Consider the following 20865-nt stretch of genomic DNA (forward strand, 5'->3'; position numbering starts at 1 on the left):
TTCATACAACATGAATGAACGGAACAGTTCAGCTCGGGAACAGGGAGCAACATGTGCCTGCTTTATTTGTTTTCTACACAACAACGTACCCAGGACAGTGAATAGCGTAATACCTACGCACCACAACGGGTGGCAGTAGTGGCCAATAACCCCAATATGCTCAAGATATAACAACAAGCAGATTAAGAAAAACAAGTTCAAGTTATGGAGTTGGACTCAAGAATTTACAGTTTGGACTTAAAAGCATTCAAAGGAATTAACTCAGTTTCCAGTTTTTCTGCAGCTGATTCCATGGATTAGGTGCAGAGAAAACAAAGCCCTTTGACCCAGTTTTGTTTGAGCGAATAAAACCGAAAGCAACAGTCATTTGTATGGAGAGAATAAATATCAGAATGTCTCTTTACAATGAATGTACAAATGTATCCACTCCAATCCAACTTTACCACAGCAACCACAGTGGACCAAAGTGCTGTGCAGAAGAATAAATAAAAACCAAAATAATACAATGACATACAAGAATAGATTAAAATACATAAAACCATACCATACCAACTTTATTTATAAAGCAGTTTAAGAACTTTACAGCTGGCCAAAGTGCCGTACATCAATCACAAAACAAGGAAATAAATAACTAAAAATAGTGATAACATAGGGTGTAAAGTGGGCTAAGAACAACAAAATACAACCATCATAAAAATAAAGACAAATTAAAATCTGGTAAAAACAGCCTAAGATATATATATATATATAAACAAAACAAAAAAAACCATCTAACTCATTGATTAAAAGCCAACGAGAAAAAGTGCTATAAAAAAAACAAACAACTATACAAAAAACACACTGTAGTACAGAAGAAGAATAAACAAAACCAAAACTAGAAGCATTTGGAGAGCGCAGAATTCCGCCAAGGCAGATCAGTGTGCCCCCGTGGCCCCCCCCATTCCCCCCACCCCCGATCACCACCAAAATTTAATCATTTGTTCCTTGTGCCAGTATCAACATTTCCTGAAATTTTCATCCAAATCCATCCATAACTTTTTGAGTTATCTTGCACACGGACAGACAGACAAACAAACAAACGCCGACAAAAACATAACCTCCCTGGCGGAGGTAATAAAAGAGCAGATTAAAAAGTCATAAAAAGCTGTACAATTAAAACAATAAAAATAAGAACAATAAACCAATAAACCAAATGTAGACAGGCAAGAAGCCAAGTATTGCCTTATATATAAACATGTACCAGTGACTGATCCTTCTGGTGGCCATCCTACCCAAGAGTACAACTCACAGAGATGAGCTGATGCTTTACAATTGGTAATAAACCTCAGAGAAGCATCATGGTAGACAGTGTCAACCATCTGAAGACATTACGCAGAAGCATTCATGTATAAAATATCTCCATACTCCAACACAGATTTTAAAAAAGTTGCAGCAACAAGAAAAACTCAATTTGTTTCAAAAATAAAAACTTAGCTTTTGCCTCAGTTTCTTCACAAGATTCTTCAAATGTGGCTTGAAAGTGAGGAAGTCATCAACAAATAGACCCAGGTATTTATCCATGTGAACCACTTCTATTTAATTTCTCTCCAGAGCGGTCACTAAGAGGAGCGTTTGTGGAAATTTCCTCAAATTGGAATACAGCATAAGTTTCGTCCGGTCTGCATTGAAATGAATTAATGAGTGCTGGACAACAACGAAGTCTTTCTGCAGGGATTCAATGACCTGTACAAGAGTTGATCCACTGCAGTAAATAATTGTGTCATCAGCATAAAAGTGCAAATGAACATTTGACACATGTACACCCAGATCATTAACTTAAAAAGTAAATAAAAGGGGGCCTATTACAGAACCCTGTGGCACCCCCTTTTGGACAGCAACAAATTCAGAACACAGACCAGTATATTTAATCCACTGAGTCCTATCACTGAGATAATTAGAAAACCAAGCGATTATATTCTCTGAGAGTCCCAATTGAAGAAGTCTTAGTTTTAAAGTATCATGTCAGTGTCATGTCAAGTCAGTAAAAAGTGATGCACAATAATGTTTCCTATCAAGTGCAACAACATCACTTATCACTTTCATTGCAGCAGTGATGGTACTTTTTTCTGAAGCTTAATTGATATTCTGATAAAATAGTATTTGAATTTAAAAACTCCTTTACTTATTCACTCACAAGAGCTTCAAGACTTTTGGCCAGCACTGACAGATTAGATATTGGTCTGTAATTAGTTAAAACCACCGGGTCACCCCCTTTCAAAAAAGGCAGAACAAAAGCTGATTTCCAAACAGAGGGAATTTCTTTTTTTTTTTTTTTTAATATCATTGTGTTAAAAAGAATTGTAAGAGGCTCTTGTTATCCTTCCTGTTTCAAATAGACGTCATGCATCAAAAAAGTCGATGTGTGATCCTGAGATAAAGTTGTTGTCCAGAAGTAACTTCATCAGTTTGGCTCCAGGTTCCTGACATGGGAGTAAATCGTAACAGGCACCCGTCAACCTGCAAATCTCCTCCTGCATCTCTGTGTCCATAGGACCTGGGAGAATACTTACAGGGTTAGGAGACACAAGCCCTGCTTTTGAATACAGCATTTAATATATATGTGAAACAATTCTACTGTACAGATAGACAGTGTTATCGTCCCTCCTGCTTCCAGTTCCACTTGTTCTGTCTTCTCATTTGCCCTCTTCTTTGTTATATTATAATGGATTTCTCCTGCTGTGAACCTGCTGTGATTTGTTGTGTTTGGCTTTGTTTGTAGACAGCCTGTAAATAATCACCTAATTGCCTGTAAGTTTTTATTTTTCACTATAAATTTACCCCTCCTGTCTTTTTTCAGGTCTGCTTTTGGGTCTTACTCTTGTTTAACCCTTTAACCTCTAACGTGTCTGTGGTGCTTGTTCTGAATTTATTATCTTAAATATTCCTAAAACTTAAACCATTTGCTCAATAAGAAAAATTTCAAAACATGTTAATAGAGTAGACCTTGTTCTTTCCAGTGACTTTTGAGCATGCTCAGTGCCCAGTGAGTGATTGATTCACTTCAAAAATAGACGCTTCACTAATTGTTAGAGGAAAAATGCAGAAATAACATGTGAATTTAAACAGAAGAGGAGTGGTCTCCGGAAGAGTTTATAAATGTTGACACTAACAAAACTATGTGAAATATAGAGGAAAGTCTGTAAAGTTAGCAAGTTGAAAACAATGTCAAAGATACAAGAGGAATGAAATTTGTCTTACTGTGGTAAGACAGAGTAAAAATGTACATTTATGGTCCTTTGTGATGCTTTTTTTTTTTTTGTAAATTTTGCACTCGAGGAAACTTCTCTTTTAGATTTTGGGTTGGAAAAGTGTGGGAGCCACTGTTTCAGAGTAAGTGGGTTAAATATGACTGACAGCTTTAATCACTGATGCCTGTTGAGACACTGTCAGATGAGACTCTACTCTCCAGATGCACGCCAGATCCTCTAATATAAACTCATCATGATATTTTGGCTTTGTTTATCCACAGGGATGTGGAACAGCATCATATCTCTCTCTCTTCTGTTATTTTTATGGCCATTCCCCTTGACAATAACTTCTATTAAAATGCATATGCTTACCTGGAGAGTAGCTGAGGACTTTGACGTTTGGCTCCTCTGCAGCCAATACCCTGAACATCATCTCCCTTGCGGCCTTACCGGTGCAGTACAGCACCCAGGATGGTAAAGCTTGCAGTGCAAACGCTGAGGAGATGTTAACTACAGTCCATCTCAGGCCTGGTCTTGGTGGAAATGCCTGTAGGATCCCAGCAGTCAGCGTCAAAGCAGAAGTCACATTAAAGAAAAGATAGGAATTCACTTCATCAGGGTTGATGAAGCTGGAAAAGTGAGAAATGGAGGGGAGAGAGGCTGAGGGTAGCAGTGGGTGAGGAGGAGGGAAGGCATTGAAAAAAAAAAAAAGAATGGGTTAAACAATGGTCTAAACATAAACATAAGCTCCTGAATGGGAAATCTCAATCAGTCTCACCAGCATTATTGATAAGAAGCACATGGTCTACATCCTTTACATCCTCCTGCTTTGCAGCCCTCACTGTCTCCTTCACCCCTTCTTCTGTGCTCAGATCAGCCTCTATACAGCGAACCACCAGCTGCTGGGCTGATGTGGAGCTCTGCAACTCTTCTGTCAGCTTCTGGAGCAAAGTCCCAGTGCGAGCCACCAGCAGCAGGACAGATCCAGACTCCAGCAGACTACACACCTGGACCAACACAACACATTCCACATGTTTGATCACATTTGTAAAACCAGATTATTACCCTATCCCCCGAAGGGAAGGCAAGGGATATTGTTTTTGGTTCGGTTTATTTGTTTGTTTCTTTCTTTGTTAACACTCTAGCAGGAAAACTACTAGTTGAATTCATACCAAATTTGGTTTATAGATTGCCAGTGACCCAGAATAGATCTCACTACATTTTGGGAAATGTAGGTCAAAGTTTAAAATTTTCATGATTTTTTTTTAATTCTTCTTTTTCCCCATTCACTTATAATGGGTGAAATTTCAAATATCTGTAGCAGCAAAACTATTGGGTGAATTCATACCAAATTTGGTTGATAGATTGCCAGTGACCCAGAATGGATCTCATTGCATTTTAGGAACAGTAGGTCAAAGTTCAAAGTTTTTATGAATTTTAAAAATCTTCCCATTTATTTATAATGGGCCAAATATGTGCGAGGTGGGAGGTTTGTTGTGCCTGAAACCACATTTAATATGTTTATCACTTACCTGTTGCGCCAAGGTATGTCCAAAACCCTTGGAAGCTCCAGTGATGATACAGATGCCCCGACCGAGAGTCTTGATGCAGGTAGTTATGTTTGACATTTCCTTTTGATTAGCAGAAAACAGATGGAGAAAGTTAGAATTATAAGAACTAAAGCAAAGTGAGTGAACAGGATGAAATGAGAGCACAGTCTGCAGAGATATGAACACTGACCTACTTTTATAACATGCAAATAAAATGTAGAACTAATCAGTTTCATGTTAAGTTAAAGAAAATAAGAACAAATGAGTGTTACAAGGATCTATCTGTAGTTTCCTGGACTGTGCAAGGATTTAAAAAAAAAAAAAAAAACTTTTCATACATTGTTGTATTACTGCAAATTTAAGTCCACACTGCCACCTCATGGACAGTTGAATTAATGTGGCAAAAAGGCACATTGGCACTTTTACTATTTATTATATCATACAAGTCCTGCATTCTGAGTTTTTCTCAGGCTCATAGTAGTCAGATGAGGAACTGCCACTACACTGATTTAATCTGATTAAGTTTGCACACATCTACATTTTAGTGTGGCAAAAGCTGGAAGTTGAATGCTAAAGTATGTTATTTCCAAACCTTATCTTTGTTAGTGTTTAGTTTTTTATGCACATCAGTAGCAGGTGGTGTTTAACTGTTATATTTCACTATGACAGGTAAAAGTGTGTCCTGCAGAGCAAGCCCAACATGGAGTATACTGTAGTTTTGTCAGAATAAGTAGTTGAGCTACCACTTCCAACCCATAGGAGGCACATTTTTACCTTTTTTATTCATCACTGTAGCAGCAAAGATGGTGAATTCACAAACAATGATAGTTTCCATCAAGTAAAACCATGATGAGGAGATTGATTCACACAGAGACACAAATGTACACCAACACACATGGAAAAACAATAATACAGAGGTCTATATTAGAGGCCTTTTACTGTATCGTACATGGAAACCAGTTTTGAACATGGATAACTATGTGAAGTTGCTTTTTGCGCCATTATTTTGTCTAATTATAGTATAGATTGATAATCACTTTTAACTTTTAAAGAGGTGAGAACTGGGTAGATTTATTGTAAACATGCCCGTTCAAGCTTCAACAGAATAAGCTCATGGAAAAAGAGGGTAAAAAAAATAAAGGAAGATAAAACAAGTAAAAAGAGGAGGGAGGCCTCTATCTAAGAAACAGAGAAACAGGCCAAAGCATAGAAGGAAAACACAAAGCGAAGATGACAAACCGTCACAACATGCCACACAACCCAGCTGAGGACTGACACATCTGTTACAGTCGGCATGAGAAGTGTGTGAGTTAGTCTTATGAATGAACACAATACTAAGACATACCTGACAAATGCGACAGAAGGATGAAAAAAACCAAAACAATATTAATAAAAGGTGTTGCTTCACTTTGAATAATTTTGATATGAACAAACAAGCAAGCAATCATGTGTGTGGTATGGAATTTGCATTGCATTATGGGATTATGTTCAGATTCATTGTTGCATTTACAATTTATCTATCAAGAATAAATTACACTGTCACAATCATTTCATAAGAAGAGGTGAAAATGTTTTATTCCAACTCCAGTTTCTGCTGCAATTTGTTTTTTTCTTTTTACACTTTTTTTTGGGAAATTTCAGAACATTATACAATCGTTTAACTAATGCAGCCATTTTGGTAAGATGACAAAATGCATGTAAGATAGAGAGCAGATGGCCTTTTAGACATTTATGTTACACACCAGGAGGAAAGCACTATGGAAAGATGCACAAATTAGGAATTTTGGGAATTTTGTTGAGCAGTTTCATGGTGTGGCTTCACTCTGAAAGATGGGATGTAATATATGAAAGGTGAAAAATGTCTAAAACAGTGAATGTGGACATTGTGGACATGTATATTTCCCTCAGTAGCTAGAAAAATGGACATTTTCTGTAGAGTAATCCTTTCAAAATTATTTTTCCTAAATGACATGTGACAAAATGCATGGAAAATAGAGAGCAGATGGCCTTTTAGACATTTATGTTTCACACCAGGAGGAAAGCACTATGGAAAGATGCACAAATTAGGAATTTGGGGAATTTTGTTAAGCAATTTCATGGTGTGGTTTCACTCTGAAAGATGGGATGTATTATATGAAAGGTGAAACATGTCTAAAACAGTGAATGTGGACATTGTGGACATGTAGATTTCACTCAGTAGCTACAAAAAAAGATATTTTCTGTAGTGTAATCCTTTTTTTTCCCCCCAAATGACGTGACAAAATGCATGTAAGATAGAGGGCAGATGGCATTTTAGAGATTTATGTTACAAACCAGGAGGAAAGCACTTTGTAAAGATGCACAAATTAGGAATTTTGGGAATTTTGTTGAGCAATTTCATGTGGCTTTACTCTGAAAGATGGGATGTATTATATGAAAGGTAAAAAAAAAAAAAAAAAAGTCTAAAACAGTGAATGTGGACATTATGGACATGTACATTTCACTCAGTAGCTGGAAAAATGTACATTTTCTGTAGAGTCATTTTTTTTTTTTTTTTTTCCCCAAATGAGATGTAACAAAATGCATGTAAGATAGAGAGCAGATGGCCTTTTAGACATTTATGTTACACGCCAGGAGGAAAGTATTATGTAAAGATGCACAAATTAGGAATTTGGGGAATTTTGTTCGGCAATTACATGGTGTGGCTTCACTCCGAAAGATGGGATGCATTATTTGAAAGGTGAAAAATGTCTAAAACAGTGAATGTGGACATTATGGACATGTAGATTTCACTCAGCAGCCACAAAAATTGACATTTTCTGTAGAGTAATCCTTTTTTTTTTTTTTTTCCTAAATGACATGTGACAAAATGCACAGAAAATAGAGGGCAGATGGCCTTTTAGACATTTATGTTAAACACCAGGAGGAAAGCACTTTGCAAAGATGCACAAATTAGGAATTTGGTGAATTTTGTTAAGCAATTCCATGGTGTGGCTTCACTCTGAAAGATGGGATGTATTCTATGAAAGGTGAAACATGTCTAAAACAGTGAATGTGGACATTATGGACATGTAGATTTCACTCAGCAGGTAGAAAAATCAACATTTTCTATAGAGTAATCCTTTTTTCAATAATTTTTCTTAAATGACATGTGACAAAATGCACGGAAAATAGAGGGCAGATGGCATTTTAGACATTTATGTCACACACCAGGAGGAAAGCACTTTGTAAAGATGGACAAATTAGGAATTTTGGGAATTTTGTTAAGCAGTTTCATGCTGTGGCTTCACTCTGAAGGATGGGATGTATTATATGAAAGGTGAAATATGTCTAAAACAGTGAATGTGGACATTATGGACATGTAGATTTCACTCAGCAGCTAGAAAATTTCCTTTTTCTGTAGTGTAATCCTTTTTTTTCCCCCAAATGACATGTGACAAAATACATGTAACATAGAGAGCAGATGGCCTTTTAGACATTTATGTTACACACCAGGAGGAAAGCACTTTGTAAAGATGCATGAATTAGGAATTTTGGGAATTTTGTTAAGCAGTTTCATGGTGTGGCTTCACTCTGAAAGATGAGATGTAATACATGAAAGGTGAAACAAGTCTTAAACAGTGAATGTGGACATTATGGACATGTAGATTTCACTCAGCAGCTAGAAAAATTGACATTTTCTGTAGACTAATACTAACAAAGCAACGTAACAGTGCCATTTCCATATAAAGTCCCATCCATCCATCCATCCATCCGGGACACCGTATATGACTCTATAGGTTTTTCCCGAGGGAAAGCACTGGACTAATGCCAAAAGGGGGCGTTTGTATCATGTAGCCGGAGGGGCGGGGCCAGAGGTGGGTGTGTGTCTCTCAGCTGATGCGCGTATCAGCCGACTCCATCATCAGCATCCGACGCTGGCTGACAGCGGTCGAAGACAGCATCCCTAATATTACCGACCCACGGTAACATCGCAGGATATTTCCGAGCCCGACCGACCAGGACTGACGTTGCTCTCTTGTGACAATATTGTTTATTGAGGCTGCCATCTTACAAACCACCGAGCTGCAAAATAGTGAGTAGCCTTTGATGATGGACCGCCAGGATGCTACAATCGGTAAATCAAAGCTACTGCATGATACGTCGTCAATGTCAATGACGCTGTGCATTTTAATTTAGGGGCTTTTTTTCCCCCCCTCACCGAGTGTCGTGCGTTTGGGTTTTGTCACAGGCCTAGCGAGTAATTGTTTGGTAGCGCAGTCGATTCAAGGCTTGATGCGGATGCTGCCAAAGCCGCCCTTGCCGACCAGGGATGCAGAGAAAAAGGGAGAGAGAGGCAGTCGTGAGGGGAGGGGATTGAGGCAGAGCAGCAGATAGATAGGCAGTGTATTTTACTACTACTACTATTCACCCAAGTGGAAGTAAACCTCTAGTAAATGGGCTGAGAAGGGGAGGTGCACTGGCACCAATGCATCTATCTATCTATCTATCTATCTATCTATCTATCTATCTATCTATCTATCTATCTATCTATCTATCTATCTATCTATCTATCTATCTATCTATCTGTCTATCATCTGCTATAGGATTTTAGTGCATTAATGTCCACATAATACCAAGTTTTTTTTATCCCTGCACATTGCAATTCATGTCTGTCTTATATAAATGTATATAAATGCAGTCTAAAACACTAGATCTGAAAAAAACTTAATGAATGTTATAAAATTTTAGTTGTAGGTGAAGCTGATTTATAGGTCTTTTTGTTGGCTGTAGTTTGTTTTTCTGATTTTTTTTTTTTTTTTTTTGCCCATTCCATCTATCAACCAAGGTAAAGCAAATATAGCAAGAATTTCTGAGGCTGGAATAACTGTCTGGATTAAAACACACACACACACATATCTGTTTGGCCTTTTTGGCCTTCCACAGTTACATTATACATAACCACTTTTGTCTATAAAGGTCAAGAACTTACCAAATATTACTAAACTAAAAGACTTGGTTAGTTAAATGTTGCTGTTCGTTACTAATCATACAATACTTTAACATTTCTGAAGAATACCCAGCACTAAAATAATGATTGTTAGATTTCATGGGGTCACATGACAGGATTATTCTTGGGTGTTTACATTTTTTGTGTGTATTTTGGTTGTTCATTTTAGAAACTAAATTGCTGTTAAGTGGATTACCATAACTGCTACACAGACAGGTTTTTGTAGTTGAGGCCTTGGGTAAAATACAAGTCAACTTCAACCAGAACTAATAGAGTCAAATAAATGAGTTCCAACAAAAACCTGAATGTTATTACCCTCATGACTGCATTAGTTTTCTTAGTAACTAGTTATAACTAATGAAGCAACAGACAATGTACATGTAAACATACATTTTGTTCAACCTTAGAGCTATATAGGTAGTCTAATATACAATGACCAAAGCTTGAAAAAGTTGAAAAGAACTGGATCAACACCTCTGTTGATGCTGTAAAAAAAAAAAAGACAGAAAAGAAAAGAAAAGAAAAGAAAAGACGAGCATGATCCCTGATGTGTATTTATTGCAGGCCTCTTGTTTTTGTTGCTTTGATTGCTTCAGGCCTGTTGTATGAAGGTGTTCCTGTATTTGTGTCCACAAAAATGCAAAGAAACAGACAAATACAAAGCTCCAGTTCAGTGATGTTAATGGACAAAAAAAGTTGTGTCTGGTGTCTGTTTTGCAGTACAGTGGTGTGGCATGAGTGACTTCTTCATCCAGCATCCCTTCACTGCATGACTGCAACATAAACAAAAAAACAAGCAAGGATAGCTCTGCTCAGTGTTTTTATAATAAACAGAGAGTAACACTATGATTTGTCTCCATTAGCATCGTTCAACTGGAGGAAAGGTGCTGTTACACTTACTTATGCCCTCACTATATGTGTGATTGTCCAGATTTATCTATTTGACCTTTCTCAGTTTTTATCATGGTGGGAGGACCACGCTGCCCCTGTATGTGGGCTGGAAGCTATTCTGCATTAGCTATTATTGTATAACTAGTCATTATGTAATTACATTATTGTATAACTCCTTTCGTTTTTCTGTGTTCCCCTAGTGTGTGTGCCCCCACTACCTGCATTAGGTTGTGATGACCCACACTACTTCCAAATGTATCTGTGACCCCCCCCTCCCCCAATCCTGACTCCTAACCTCTAATCCCTGACCTTTGACCCCCACTATGGGCAGTGTTGGCAGTGGGGTGGCAGGAGAGCAGGAGTTTGCCATGAAGTCTGTGGGCACGAGGACCACCCTGCCCCGGGCCCCTCCTCTCTCTCGCCGTTGCCCTGCCGACCGCAGCTGCAGCGCAGAGCGACTGCCCCGCCTCCCGGCCACTATATCAGACGGGACGGCCTCTAGTGATGAACGAGGAAGTGTTAGTATCGGGACTGGGACCTGTACCGGGACTGACCGGCCCACCGAAACAGCCTCCTCCACCAACACAGAATGTACCATGACAGCCCCATCCAACAACAACCAGTTGGAGTGTGGAAACGGAGCAGGCAGGAGGGAGAGGGAGTGGGAAAGGGAGAGGGAGAGGCAACGAGAGAGGGGGCGAGATAGGGACCGGGACAGAGACTGGGACCGAGAGAGGCTGGAGAGGGAACGAGAGAGGGAGAGGAACCGGGAGAGAGAGAGGGAACGAGTGGAGAGGGAGAGGCTGGAACGAGAAAGAGAGAGGGAGAGAGAGAGAGCTAGAGAACGGGAAAGAGAGAGGATTGAGAGGGAGAAGATAGAACGGGAGAGGGAGAGGGAAAGGGAGAGAGAGAGGGAGAGGGAACGAGAGAGGCTGGAGAATGAGAGGTTGGAAAGAGAAAGAGAGAGGGAAATGCAGGCTGCAGGTCTAGATGTCTGTGGGAACATTGTGGGACGAGGAGCCAACGAGAAGAACGGTGTTATCATGAACCAGCACCAGCACAGAGAGATGGCCGCCATCAGAAATGACAGTGAGAACAATCCAACTGGCCACAACCCTCCAAACCACAACCCGCCCAAGATTATGCCAGTATCCGGAAAACTAGAGCAGGTACTTCAGGCTTTAAAACAGTGTTTCCCAAAGTGGGGGTCAGGAACTTCACAAGGGGTTTGTTTAGGTGGGACTAAGGTAATTACATGTATATAAAAGCCAAAGAACAAAACTAAAAAAAAAACTCCAATCATTTAGAAGCCTCTTAAGGCCTCTACAACTTTTTAAACCCTCATCATTGGCAATCCATTTAAAAACATTTGTAACAGAAAAATTATGAGGCTGAAATACACATATGAGGACTTATTTAAAAGGCAACACACTCTACTTTGTGAAAATGTTTTCATTCAGTGCAAGGTTAGAACACATCCCACACTACATCAGCTCAAACATTTAAAAAGTGACTTTTCTGTTTCTCATTTTCAGTTGGTCATCTTAGAACAGCATTAACCTGGCCATGCTCATTGTTAGAGCTACAAGTCACCACATACCATGTCAAATACATCTACATACAATTTGAGCTCTGAGGATGAGACTTTATGGGAACCAATGAGTTTTTAGTTTGTGGCGTCACTAACAGCCACAAACTTCAATGCATAACAGATGCAGTGGATTTTAACAGGTCCAAGGAGCAAATCTAAAATGGTTTAATTACTCATGGGTCTGAAAAAAGCTATAATTGTACTGTATCCTAAAAGACATTTTGGCTGTCATTGCTGTCATTCCTCCTGTCCATACTTGCCTTAAAGCAGTCTGTTCTGAGTGCTCCACTGTAGGAGGTGGAGACAAAATTCCAGTCCTTGTTCTGTGCATTTTTGTACCAAATAGGAACTAAGTGGTTTGCCCACCAATCTTGCAATGATATTTGTTTATTCTTTTTCTTTCTTCATATGTCACTGTCTTTTTTGCAGGCGATGCAGAACAACTCAGGCCTCGTTCGTCCCTCTGCCTTCAAGCCGGTGGTTCCCAAGAGCTTCCACTCCATGCAGAACCTGGTAGGGCAGGCAGGAGGAGCTGGGAGCGAGGGCAAGGCTGAGGCGAGGGGTGAGGGCTTCAGTGAGGGCAGAGGTGGCAGGAGAGGCAGGGACGGAGGAGGAGGAGGGGAGTCAGGAGAGGTCCCGGAGGCCCTGCTCCTCGACCAGGACAGCCCAGTGAGGGTCAGCAGAAGTGAGGGCGTGGGAAATAGCAATGAGGTGGTTCAGGGAGGGATGTCGGACTCAGGGAGGAACTCCCTGACCAGCCTGCCTACCTATACAGGCTCGGGGTCTGGTTGTGGGCCCCCCGCAGTCCTGGGGCCTCTTAGTGCTTCCACCAGCCACATCAACAGGTTGGGCATGGCTGGGGCAGCTGCAGGCCTGGACAAGCTGGAAAAGCCTGGATACCAGGTAGGGCGGTCACTCACTTGGACAGTCAGCTGATAACTGTAAATGTGCTCTTGCTGTTGGCATCATGTGAGTGTGAACCGGTTCTTCCAGAATGGACTGAGCGCCTCAGACAGTGGCCGCTCCTCATCAGGAAAGAGCTCCTCGTCCTATCAAAGGCTGAGCCACCTGAGTGATGCTCCAGCACCTCTGCGGCCCTCCCCTTCCTCTGATGACATCATCCAAGACTTGGAGGATCGCTTATGGGAGAAAGAGCAAGAGGTCAGAGGTCTCAAAGAGGTGTTTATATCAAAGAATATAGCGACGAGCAAAGAGGTGAACCTCATTTTTGCTTTTTGGACATCTACTTTCTGTCCAAAATGTTTGTAGCTCTGCTGTTAAAGAGTAACATAGCCTTTGACCAACAATTAGGTTTCACCCATCATCAATTTAAGTTGAAGTCCTGCTTTTTGAGAACACTTGTGTAGTGGTAGAGAAACAGTTCTGTTATCAGGTGTTTCTGTCACAGTAAAATAATATGTATTAGTTTCAATTATTTGTAATCTAAGTTTTTGTTTATATTTTACTCACATCACTAATTTCCCATAAACCTGATTTCAAACCAAAGGATATCTGCACCATAGGGGGGCCCAGCCTGCCTGTCCATACACTGCAGAGGATGGAATTAATATGGGCAAATAAATTACATGTTTGACTGAACAATAACTTTGTGTTATTTGTTTTAGATCTTTGTCTCTTTTCAAATGAAAGAAATACAATATGTTCCACAATAGAGCTGTAATGTCATGTTGTTTCATTGTGGTCAGTCTTTACTAATTTCCACTTTAACTTAATTCCAGATACATCACGCTGCTTGTGTGTTTTTATATACATATGTATCTCTATAGTAAATGTTTATATATATTCATAATGATTCCTGGTTTCAGCCCTCAGTAGGTAGCACTTTTATTTAAGTATTTCAAATGTTGTACCTATGTTAAGGATTCTGAAAGACTATATCAATAACATTTAGGAACATATTTTGTAAAACCTGTAGTAGGGTACCCTACCTCCCTGTAGATGAATAAATCATCTGTAGATCCAGTTTGGCTGCAGGCAAAAAAATAGCTATTTCTTAGTAGTTCTTTTTTTATCTAAATGAGTTGTTTTCTGGTTTTTCCAATCAAGTGTCTGCTTTTCGTCCTGATTTATTTATCCTTTTACTAGGTGCAGCATATGCGACGAAACCTGGACCAAAGTGAGGCAGCGATTATTCAGGTGTTTGAGGAGAAGCAACGTGTCTGGGAGCGGCAGATGGATGAACTGAGACAGAATTACGCCTCACGGCTGCAGCAGGTGACCTCACTAATACTCTGATCCAACAAACAACTTCAGCATGCATCTATGCTTTATCTGCATTTACCCATAACTTCATTAAATAGACACCCTGAGTAAGCTCCTGTACGGAGACTTGACAAAAAATAATAAGGAAGATACATGTGGTCAAATTACTGACTTGACAGAACTGATTTTGCTGGTTGTTCTTTTAGAGTTGATGTGGAATGTTCATTGTTGTTTCATTCAAAATAATAGCTCATAAAGAGTTTCTCTTATGCTGAGGTGATTCTGGAAACCTCTAGACAAATTCAGCTCTATCTGAAAATGACTTTTGATTGTTCGCTTGTTGAAATAATGTGTTGTAAAAATACAGTAGTTTTACTTGACAAGAGTTGAGTTGTATTGTATTATTTACAGTAGATATGTTTCTCAGTCACATTGTACATTTTTTAACCATCTGCAGGTCACACGTCGTGCTCAGCGCTCCCAGACTGCCTTGCAGGCCCAGATATCCCGTCTATCCCAGGACAAGAGGAGGCTGCAGGAGGAGATGGCTGCTCTGCTCGCCCAGAGAGAGGAGCTGGAGAGAAAGTGTCTGGATTATAGGAAGGAGCAGGCTGACATCTTACCTCGTCTGGAGGAGACTAAGTGGGAGGTGAGATATGAACTGACTAAATTATAATCCTGGTTAAGTCAAGTAGATTGAACAGGGCGTGTGTGTGTGTGTGTGTGTGTATGTATGAGCAAACATGGGAATGATCACTGCTTGTGCAGTCAAGGATGGGATAAATTATCAGTATAATTCTGGGCTGGTTTGGATTTAACCCAAAGACCCAAACAGCCACTGGTGACCAGAATCATCTACTGATCTAAAATGTTTAATACCTATTGATCCACTAATCTTATCAATACATGTAAATAATTGGTGTAAAATGCAGTTTGTCATCCAGTCATGGTCATCAGATATGACCCATCTGGACATTCAGAGGCTGTGTAGTGGACGTGGAAACACTACATTGTACAACACTGATTCAACAGTAAAACCCATAGAGTTTGAAAAATGACAGTGGATGGAGACACTTGATTTATGTTCAGTTATATTTTGTTGAAAAAGTCACTTTTTCCTAAGTTTTCTCTGTTTTGATATAATAACCTTTGAATTTTCTCTGAGCTTTAATTAACATCTACATGATCAGTAAATTAAGTATAGGGGAAAATACATGATTTACATAGAAAAATGTAAAATACAGAGGATAATATCATAATAAATGGTGAAAAATCACTTAAGAAAGGTGAAATAGAGAGACAAAATCATTTAGGAATTGCCACAAAAGTAGCCCTGGGTCTTTATGGTTTAACTGGAACTCCTTCATTGTTCATGCGGTAGGTGTGTCAGAAAGCAGGTGAGATTTCCCTGCTGAAGCAGCAGCTGAGGGAGAGCCAGGCCGAGGTCACCCAGCGAGCAGGAGAGATGGTGGCCCTCAGAGGCCAGCTGAAGGAGCTCAACGCCCAGCTGAGGGAGCGGGAGGAGGCCATGCTGGGCCTGAAGGACTCCTATAGTACCAAGAGTCTGGAGCTGGAGAAGTGTGAGGGAGAGCTGAGACGGACTCTGTCAGAGGTATGTTCACATTCAGTTTCTATTTAACATGAGAAAAAGTTTCAAAACTTAGAATGGTAATGAACAAAAACCTAATGTTATTTAACAGGTTCTTCACCCAGTAAGAACATATCATCATAATATTCCAACAGCCACTTTACAATTGTTTTTAACTGAACTGTGCAAGGGTTTGATGTTTGAAGACATGACTTACTTAGTACAGGGCATTAAGCCACCACTACCAATGGACTGAAGGGGACAAAAATACTGAGGGCTGTGTTCATGCACCTGCTCTTTGTACATCTGCCCTCCTTAGCACATTTGTCTACTGTGTTTTATGATATTATGGTGAATTTATCCCTAAAATTACATGTTATATGTGTTAGTATGATCATCATCATTAAGGATGCATAATTAGACATATCTGTTTATTTATCTCTGTAAATATAATGCAGAGGATGTATTACCTTACCCTCCTATTAATGCAAAAATGTTATAAAAGAGCCATAGACTTCAACATCCAGCAGTTACAGATCTGGGAACAATCAGACCGATGAGTAAAATGAACATGTTTGTTCATTCCTGCAACTACTGGCAACATTTGTGTTAAATAATTCAAGTGAAACTATTGTTGTGTAGAGTATTTATTGCCAGAAAAAAGCATGAAATGGCACGACTAGTCAAGTAATAAAAATAATGCAAAGAATATAATGATATTCAACAACACAGTACTGATGTTTGAATTTAGTGTAAGTTCAGAAATCAGTATTTGGAGGAATAACCTCTGTCTTAGTGTGGGAAAGGGTGTGGGTGTTCTCTGTTTTCCAGAGCTGTACATTTTATCTGCTATTGTACTATGTATTAGTAGCATTTATACACAAGACATATACATCACAGTGTGTTTATCACACAGTTATGGTCTGTAGTTTATCATCATTCAGCAATGCATGACACTTACTACAATCTATTTGATTTAAGGCTTACGTTATTATAGATTTATCTCCTGCAGCACCAGGGAATGATAAGTTTCACTGAAAGCTTTTTAAGCCCATGTTATTACAGCGCAGAACAAAAAGAATACAATTTAGAAAGCAAGATTTGGGGATTGTTAAGTTTACCATCAAATCTAGATTGTTGAATATTTAATCCTCAAAATCTATCCTCAGAAAAAATACGGATTGTAAAGTCTTTGTTAAGAGACTGGGACAAATTGAGGATTTGGAGACATTTATAGCAGTGTTTGTCTTGTACTATGCACTGTGAGCTCAGCATTTAAGGGACAGTGAGTAACAAGCGGTACCAATAACAAGAAAAACGATGTTGAGAATATTTTACAGTTAAGGTCTTTTTTTATATTATGGTTCCACCAACCATGTATTCAGAGCAAATTGTAATATATGTAATAATGAAATAGGTAAATATTTCTTAAGCATCTGCAGAAAAGTATCCATGTATGCCAATTACAATGAAATGAGAAACTAATCAAAAAAGTCCTGCACTTCAAAAACTTCATGACAACAGTTTTAATAAGTCTATTGTAAGTGCACTGGTGTCAGATTTTGAATGAGGACCTATTTTCCTCTTATCTAAAGGAATGGTCCATATCTGTGTTCAGTTCTTCTCTGTACATAGATACTGACACTTACACTTACTTGTGACTTGAAATGCCCACTATACAGTATTACTTTCCTGTGATAAATCTTTCCCTTCCCACAGGTGTCCATCCTCAGAGAGAAGTTGGGCGTATTTGAGGCAGAGGTGCTTAGTTTAAAGCGGGCTTTGAGTGAAGTGAGCAGGGGCGCAGAAGTTGTTGTGAGCCCAAACTTAGCTGCAGCGGGGTTGTTGCCTCCCTGGGGAGTTGTTCACTGTCCCCGTAACCCAACTGAACCCTCAACCAGCTCCCTCACACCCACCTCTGACACCCTGCTGAGCCTTCAAAGTGATGAAGCCAAAGCCCAGCGGCAGGAAGCTCAGAGGCAAGAGAGGCAGCAACGTGAAGAAGCGCAGTGGCGTGATGTGCAGCAGCGGCAAGACGCCCAGATGCCGCAAGATATGCAGATCCGACCAGAGGCCCAACTTCGCCAAGATGCTCAACTACGTCAGGAGGCTCACCTTCGCCATGAAGCTCAAATACGTCAAGAGGCCCAGCTCCGACAGGAAGTGCAGCTGCGTCAAGAGGCTCAACTTCGCCAGGAGGCTCAACTCCGCCATGAGGCCCAACTTCGTCAAGAAGCCCAGCTCCGTCACGATTCCCAAATTTGCCAGGAGGTACAGCTGCGACAGGATGCTCACCAGCCTCAGCGAGTCCAGGAGGGTCACTGGGACGAGGCAGGGGAGCTACGTAGACAGCTAGAGCAGCTACAGGCGGCACTACGTCTGGAGCGGCAGCAACGGGAGCGTCAGGCCCTCAACTTCGACCAGGAGCGACACACTTGGCAGGATGAGAAAGAACGCGTTTTGAAATACCAGGCTCAGCTGCAGCTCAGCTATGTGGAAACACTGCAGAAGAACCAAGCTCTGGAAAAACGAATGAGCCAGTTGGGAACCAAACCAACCACAACCTCGACCACCACCACTACAACTACCACCACAACATCCCCCTCCTCGTCAAATTCTCCACCTCCAGCACTAGCCCTCTCACCTCTGTCTCCTCAGCCTCCTCCCTCTCTGCCTGGTCCTATTGCTCTCACGCTCTCTCCACCCTGTGAAGACCAGAAGGGTCCACCTTCTCTCCACCAACTTGCCCCTCCCTGGGCAGGACCATCTCGCCTGGAGAGGATAGAATCCACTGAGATTTAAAGACATCATCATCCCAGTCTAAAACACAGATTACAAGGCCTCTGACACGAAACAACTTCAGCATAATATTAGAAAAACATTTCATCCTATACTCAAACCAATCAGCACAGAGTGACATACTTTTCAAAGTAATTACGGACACAAAGCAGCAGTAAAGGCCGACTGTAAAATGTAACATACTGTAGCTGTAAAAAGCAGATCCTCTAGACATAAGTTGAGCTACACTCAATTTATCAGTGATTTTTCAACCTCCTAAGCAGCCTTTCGCTTAATAATTGCACATTCAACATAATCAGTGTTCATGAAAAGTGTGCCACACTGATTGATGGGAGAAAACAAAATATTAAATGACAATGTTTTGATTACAGCACTAAGACAGGGTCATCGAACGCCCATGCTAGAAAAGGACCAAGACAATCAGGGATATTGTCAAAAATGATCAACAAGAATATTATGCGGTATTTATTAATTGTAAGTCTGTGTCACTGGTAATGTAAAAGTAGAATTAGTGGTCAGAGTGTGTGATGTTACCTTGCATTTTTGGCCAGAGAGCGCCTTACTCCATTTTTTCCAGCATGATATAAGATAATAACTAATGCTGGGAATAGATGAAAAAAATCAAGTGTGATTATCATTTCCAGTGCTTTAACTGTACATCAGCAAACAGGTCACATCTTATTGCACACGACTGGACTATTTCACGATTCTTGATTGCATTTCATTTCCTGCACAGGGTCCAACATGCATGACCCATCTAAATATATCATTAAGACAAACAGAGTTTATATTTTCTACAAACTGACTTAAATTAATATGTTTAACAGATAATCAACCCCAACTAAATATGTTTTAAGACATTGTACAACCTGGTTCAGCTTCAATGCAAGGTCCCTGCAGTGAGTAAGAATGAACACTAGAGGTCGTTAAAGACCTTTGACAGTGATCCCACCGAAACATTAAGTATTGAACTGGGAAAGAGTGCAATGAAACCACAAATGGAAGCACACAATGTGAATTTGGTTACTAGTGTTGTTGTATCATTCACCTGGTGCATTTACAGCCAAGAAATAAGAGAAAGCAGTCAGTATCCCCAAAGTTTAAAAACATTTTATAGAATGTATGATATAGTAGAAAGAAATACTTATAATAGTTATAGATTGTAAATGTGTGTGTGGGAGTGTGTGAGGGAGTGCGCATGAGTGTATACATATGAAAAGCTTCAGCTTATGAGATTGAGGATAGAGGGACTAGTGGCAATACAGCAAGTGAAGATATATTAAAAGTAAAGGGGTTTTGGGATGGGGGGGCTTTACGTACAGTACAATGTACATCAAAGCTTGATACAAGAGCAGTGAGACTGAACATTTCACACAACAGGAGTCTGTATATCCTACTGGAAAACTCTTCTTTCTTCTGTATAGTTCGTTTAGACTGAGCAGAGGAGAGAAAGGTTACGAAAATAAAAGAAAAAAAAACAAAAAAGTAAAAAGTCTGCCTCTTTAAATGGAGCATTCAGGCTAACTGCACTATGTAGTGTCCTACACACAAGTTATGATGTACAGTAGACTCAGATGTGAATATCATGGCTTTTATATGTGTTGTTTATGCCAGCATACAAAGATGTTGCTCAAGAATATTAACTTATCTCTAAGGTATTACATAGTATTATCATCTTTATTACTGTTATTATATTATGGTGAACTGACAGAGAAAATATGTGCCATTTGAGCTTTCTTTTATGTGTTTTTTTTAACTGTGTAGATAGCCTATTATTGGCCTACCATAATGGTGCAATCATAGCAACCCTGTCCAAAAATGATGTTCCTTTTAATGTAGTTGATAAATGTAGTTACAGTATTGCATTGTTTAGAGAACAAAATGCTACTGATTTTATACATGTTTCAAAATTATTGTTTGCATTTATGTTACTAGTATTGTTCTGGCTTGATTAAACCACCCCTTTGTTAAAATTCAGCAGAACTAATAAAGATATGTGAATAATTCAGCAGTTTTTGTTGTTGGAG

General features: G+C 39.8%; 3 protein-coding genes across 3 annotated transcripts; 2 read left to right on the forward strand and 1 right to left on the reverse strand.

The window, feature by feature from the left end:
• Positions 1–2378: 2378 nt before the first annotated feature.
• sprb (sepiapterin reductase b) lies at positions 2379–4855 on the reverse strand. The gene is made up of 4 exons (XM_030143114.1): positions 4760–4855; positions 4006–4234; positions 3600–3887; positions 2379–2533 (listed from the first exon to the last, which is right to left on the reverse strand). Exons 1-4 carry the CDS (start codon positions 4853–4855, stop codon positions 2379–2381), a joined length of 768 nt encoding a protein of 255 aa, XP_029998974.1.
• A 3781-nt stretch (positions 4856–8636) lies between these two features.
• Positions 8637–11516, forward strand: LOC115425686 (serine/threonine-protein kinase fray2-like). Its single transcript, XM_030143373.1, has 3 exons — positions 8637–8831; positions 10838–11439; positions 11513–11516. Exons 2-3 carry the CDS (start codon positions 10961–10963, stop codon positions 11514–11516), a joined length of 483 nt encoding a protein of 160 aa, XP_029999233.1. The 5' UTR covers positions 8637–8831; positions 10838–10960.
• Positions 11515–20849, forward strand: LOC115425492 (leucine zipper putative tumor suppressor 3-like). Its single transcript, XM_030143106.1, has 7 exons — positions 11515–11806; positions 12658–13131; positions 13222–13389; positions 14335–14463; positions 14909–15100; positions 15833–16063; positions 17759–20849. The coding sequence occupies exons 1-7, from the start codon at positions 11609–11611 to the stop codon at positions 18839–18841; spliced, it is 2475 nt and encodes an 824-aa protein (XP_029998966.1). The 5' UTR covers positions 11515–11608; the 3' UTR covers positions 18842–20849.
• Positions 20850–20865: the final 16 nt, after the last annotated feature.

Source organism: Sphaeramia orbicularis, chromosome 9 (genome assembly GCF_902148855.1).
Source record: "Sphaeramia orbicularis chromosome 9, fSphaOr1.1, whole genome shotgun sequence".
In the NCBI taxonomy this organism is placed as follows: domain Eukaryota; kingdom Metazoa; phylum Chordata; class Actinopteri; order Kurtiformes; family Apogonidae; genus Sphaeramia; species Sphaeramia orbicularis.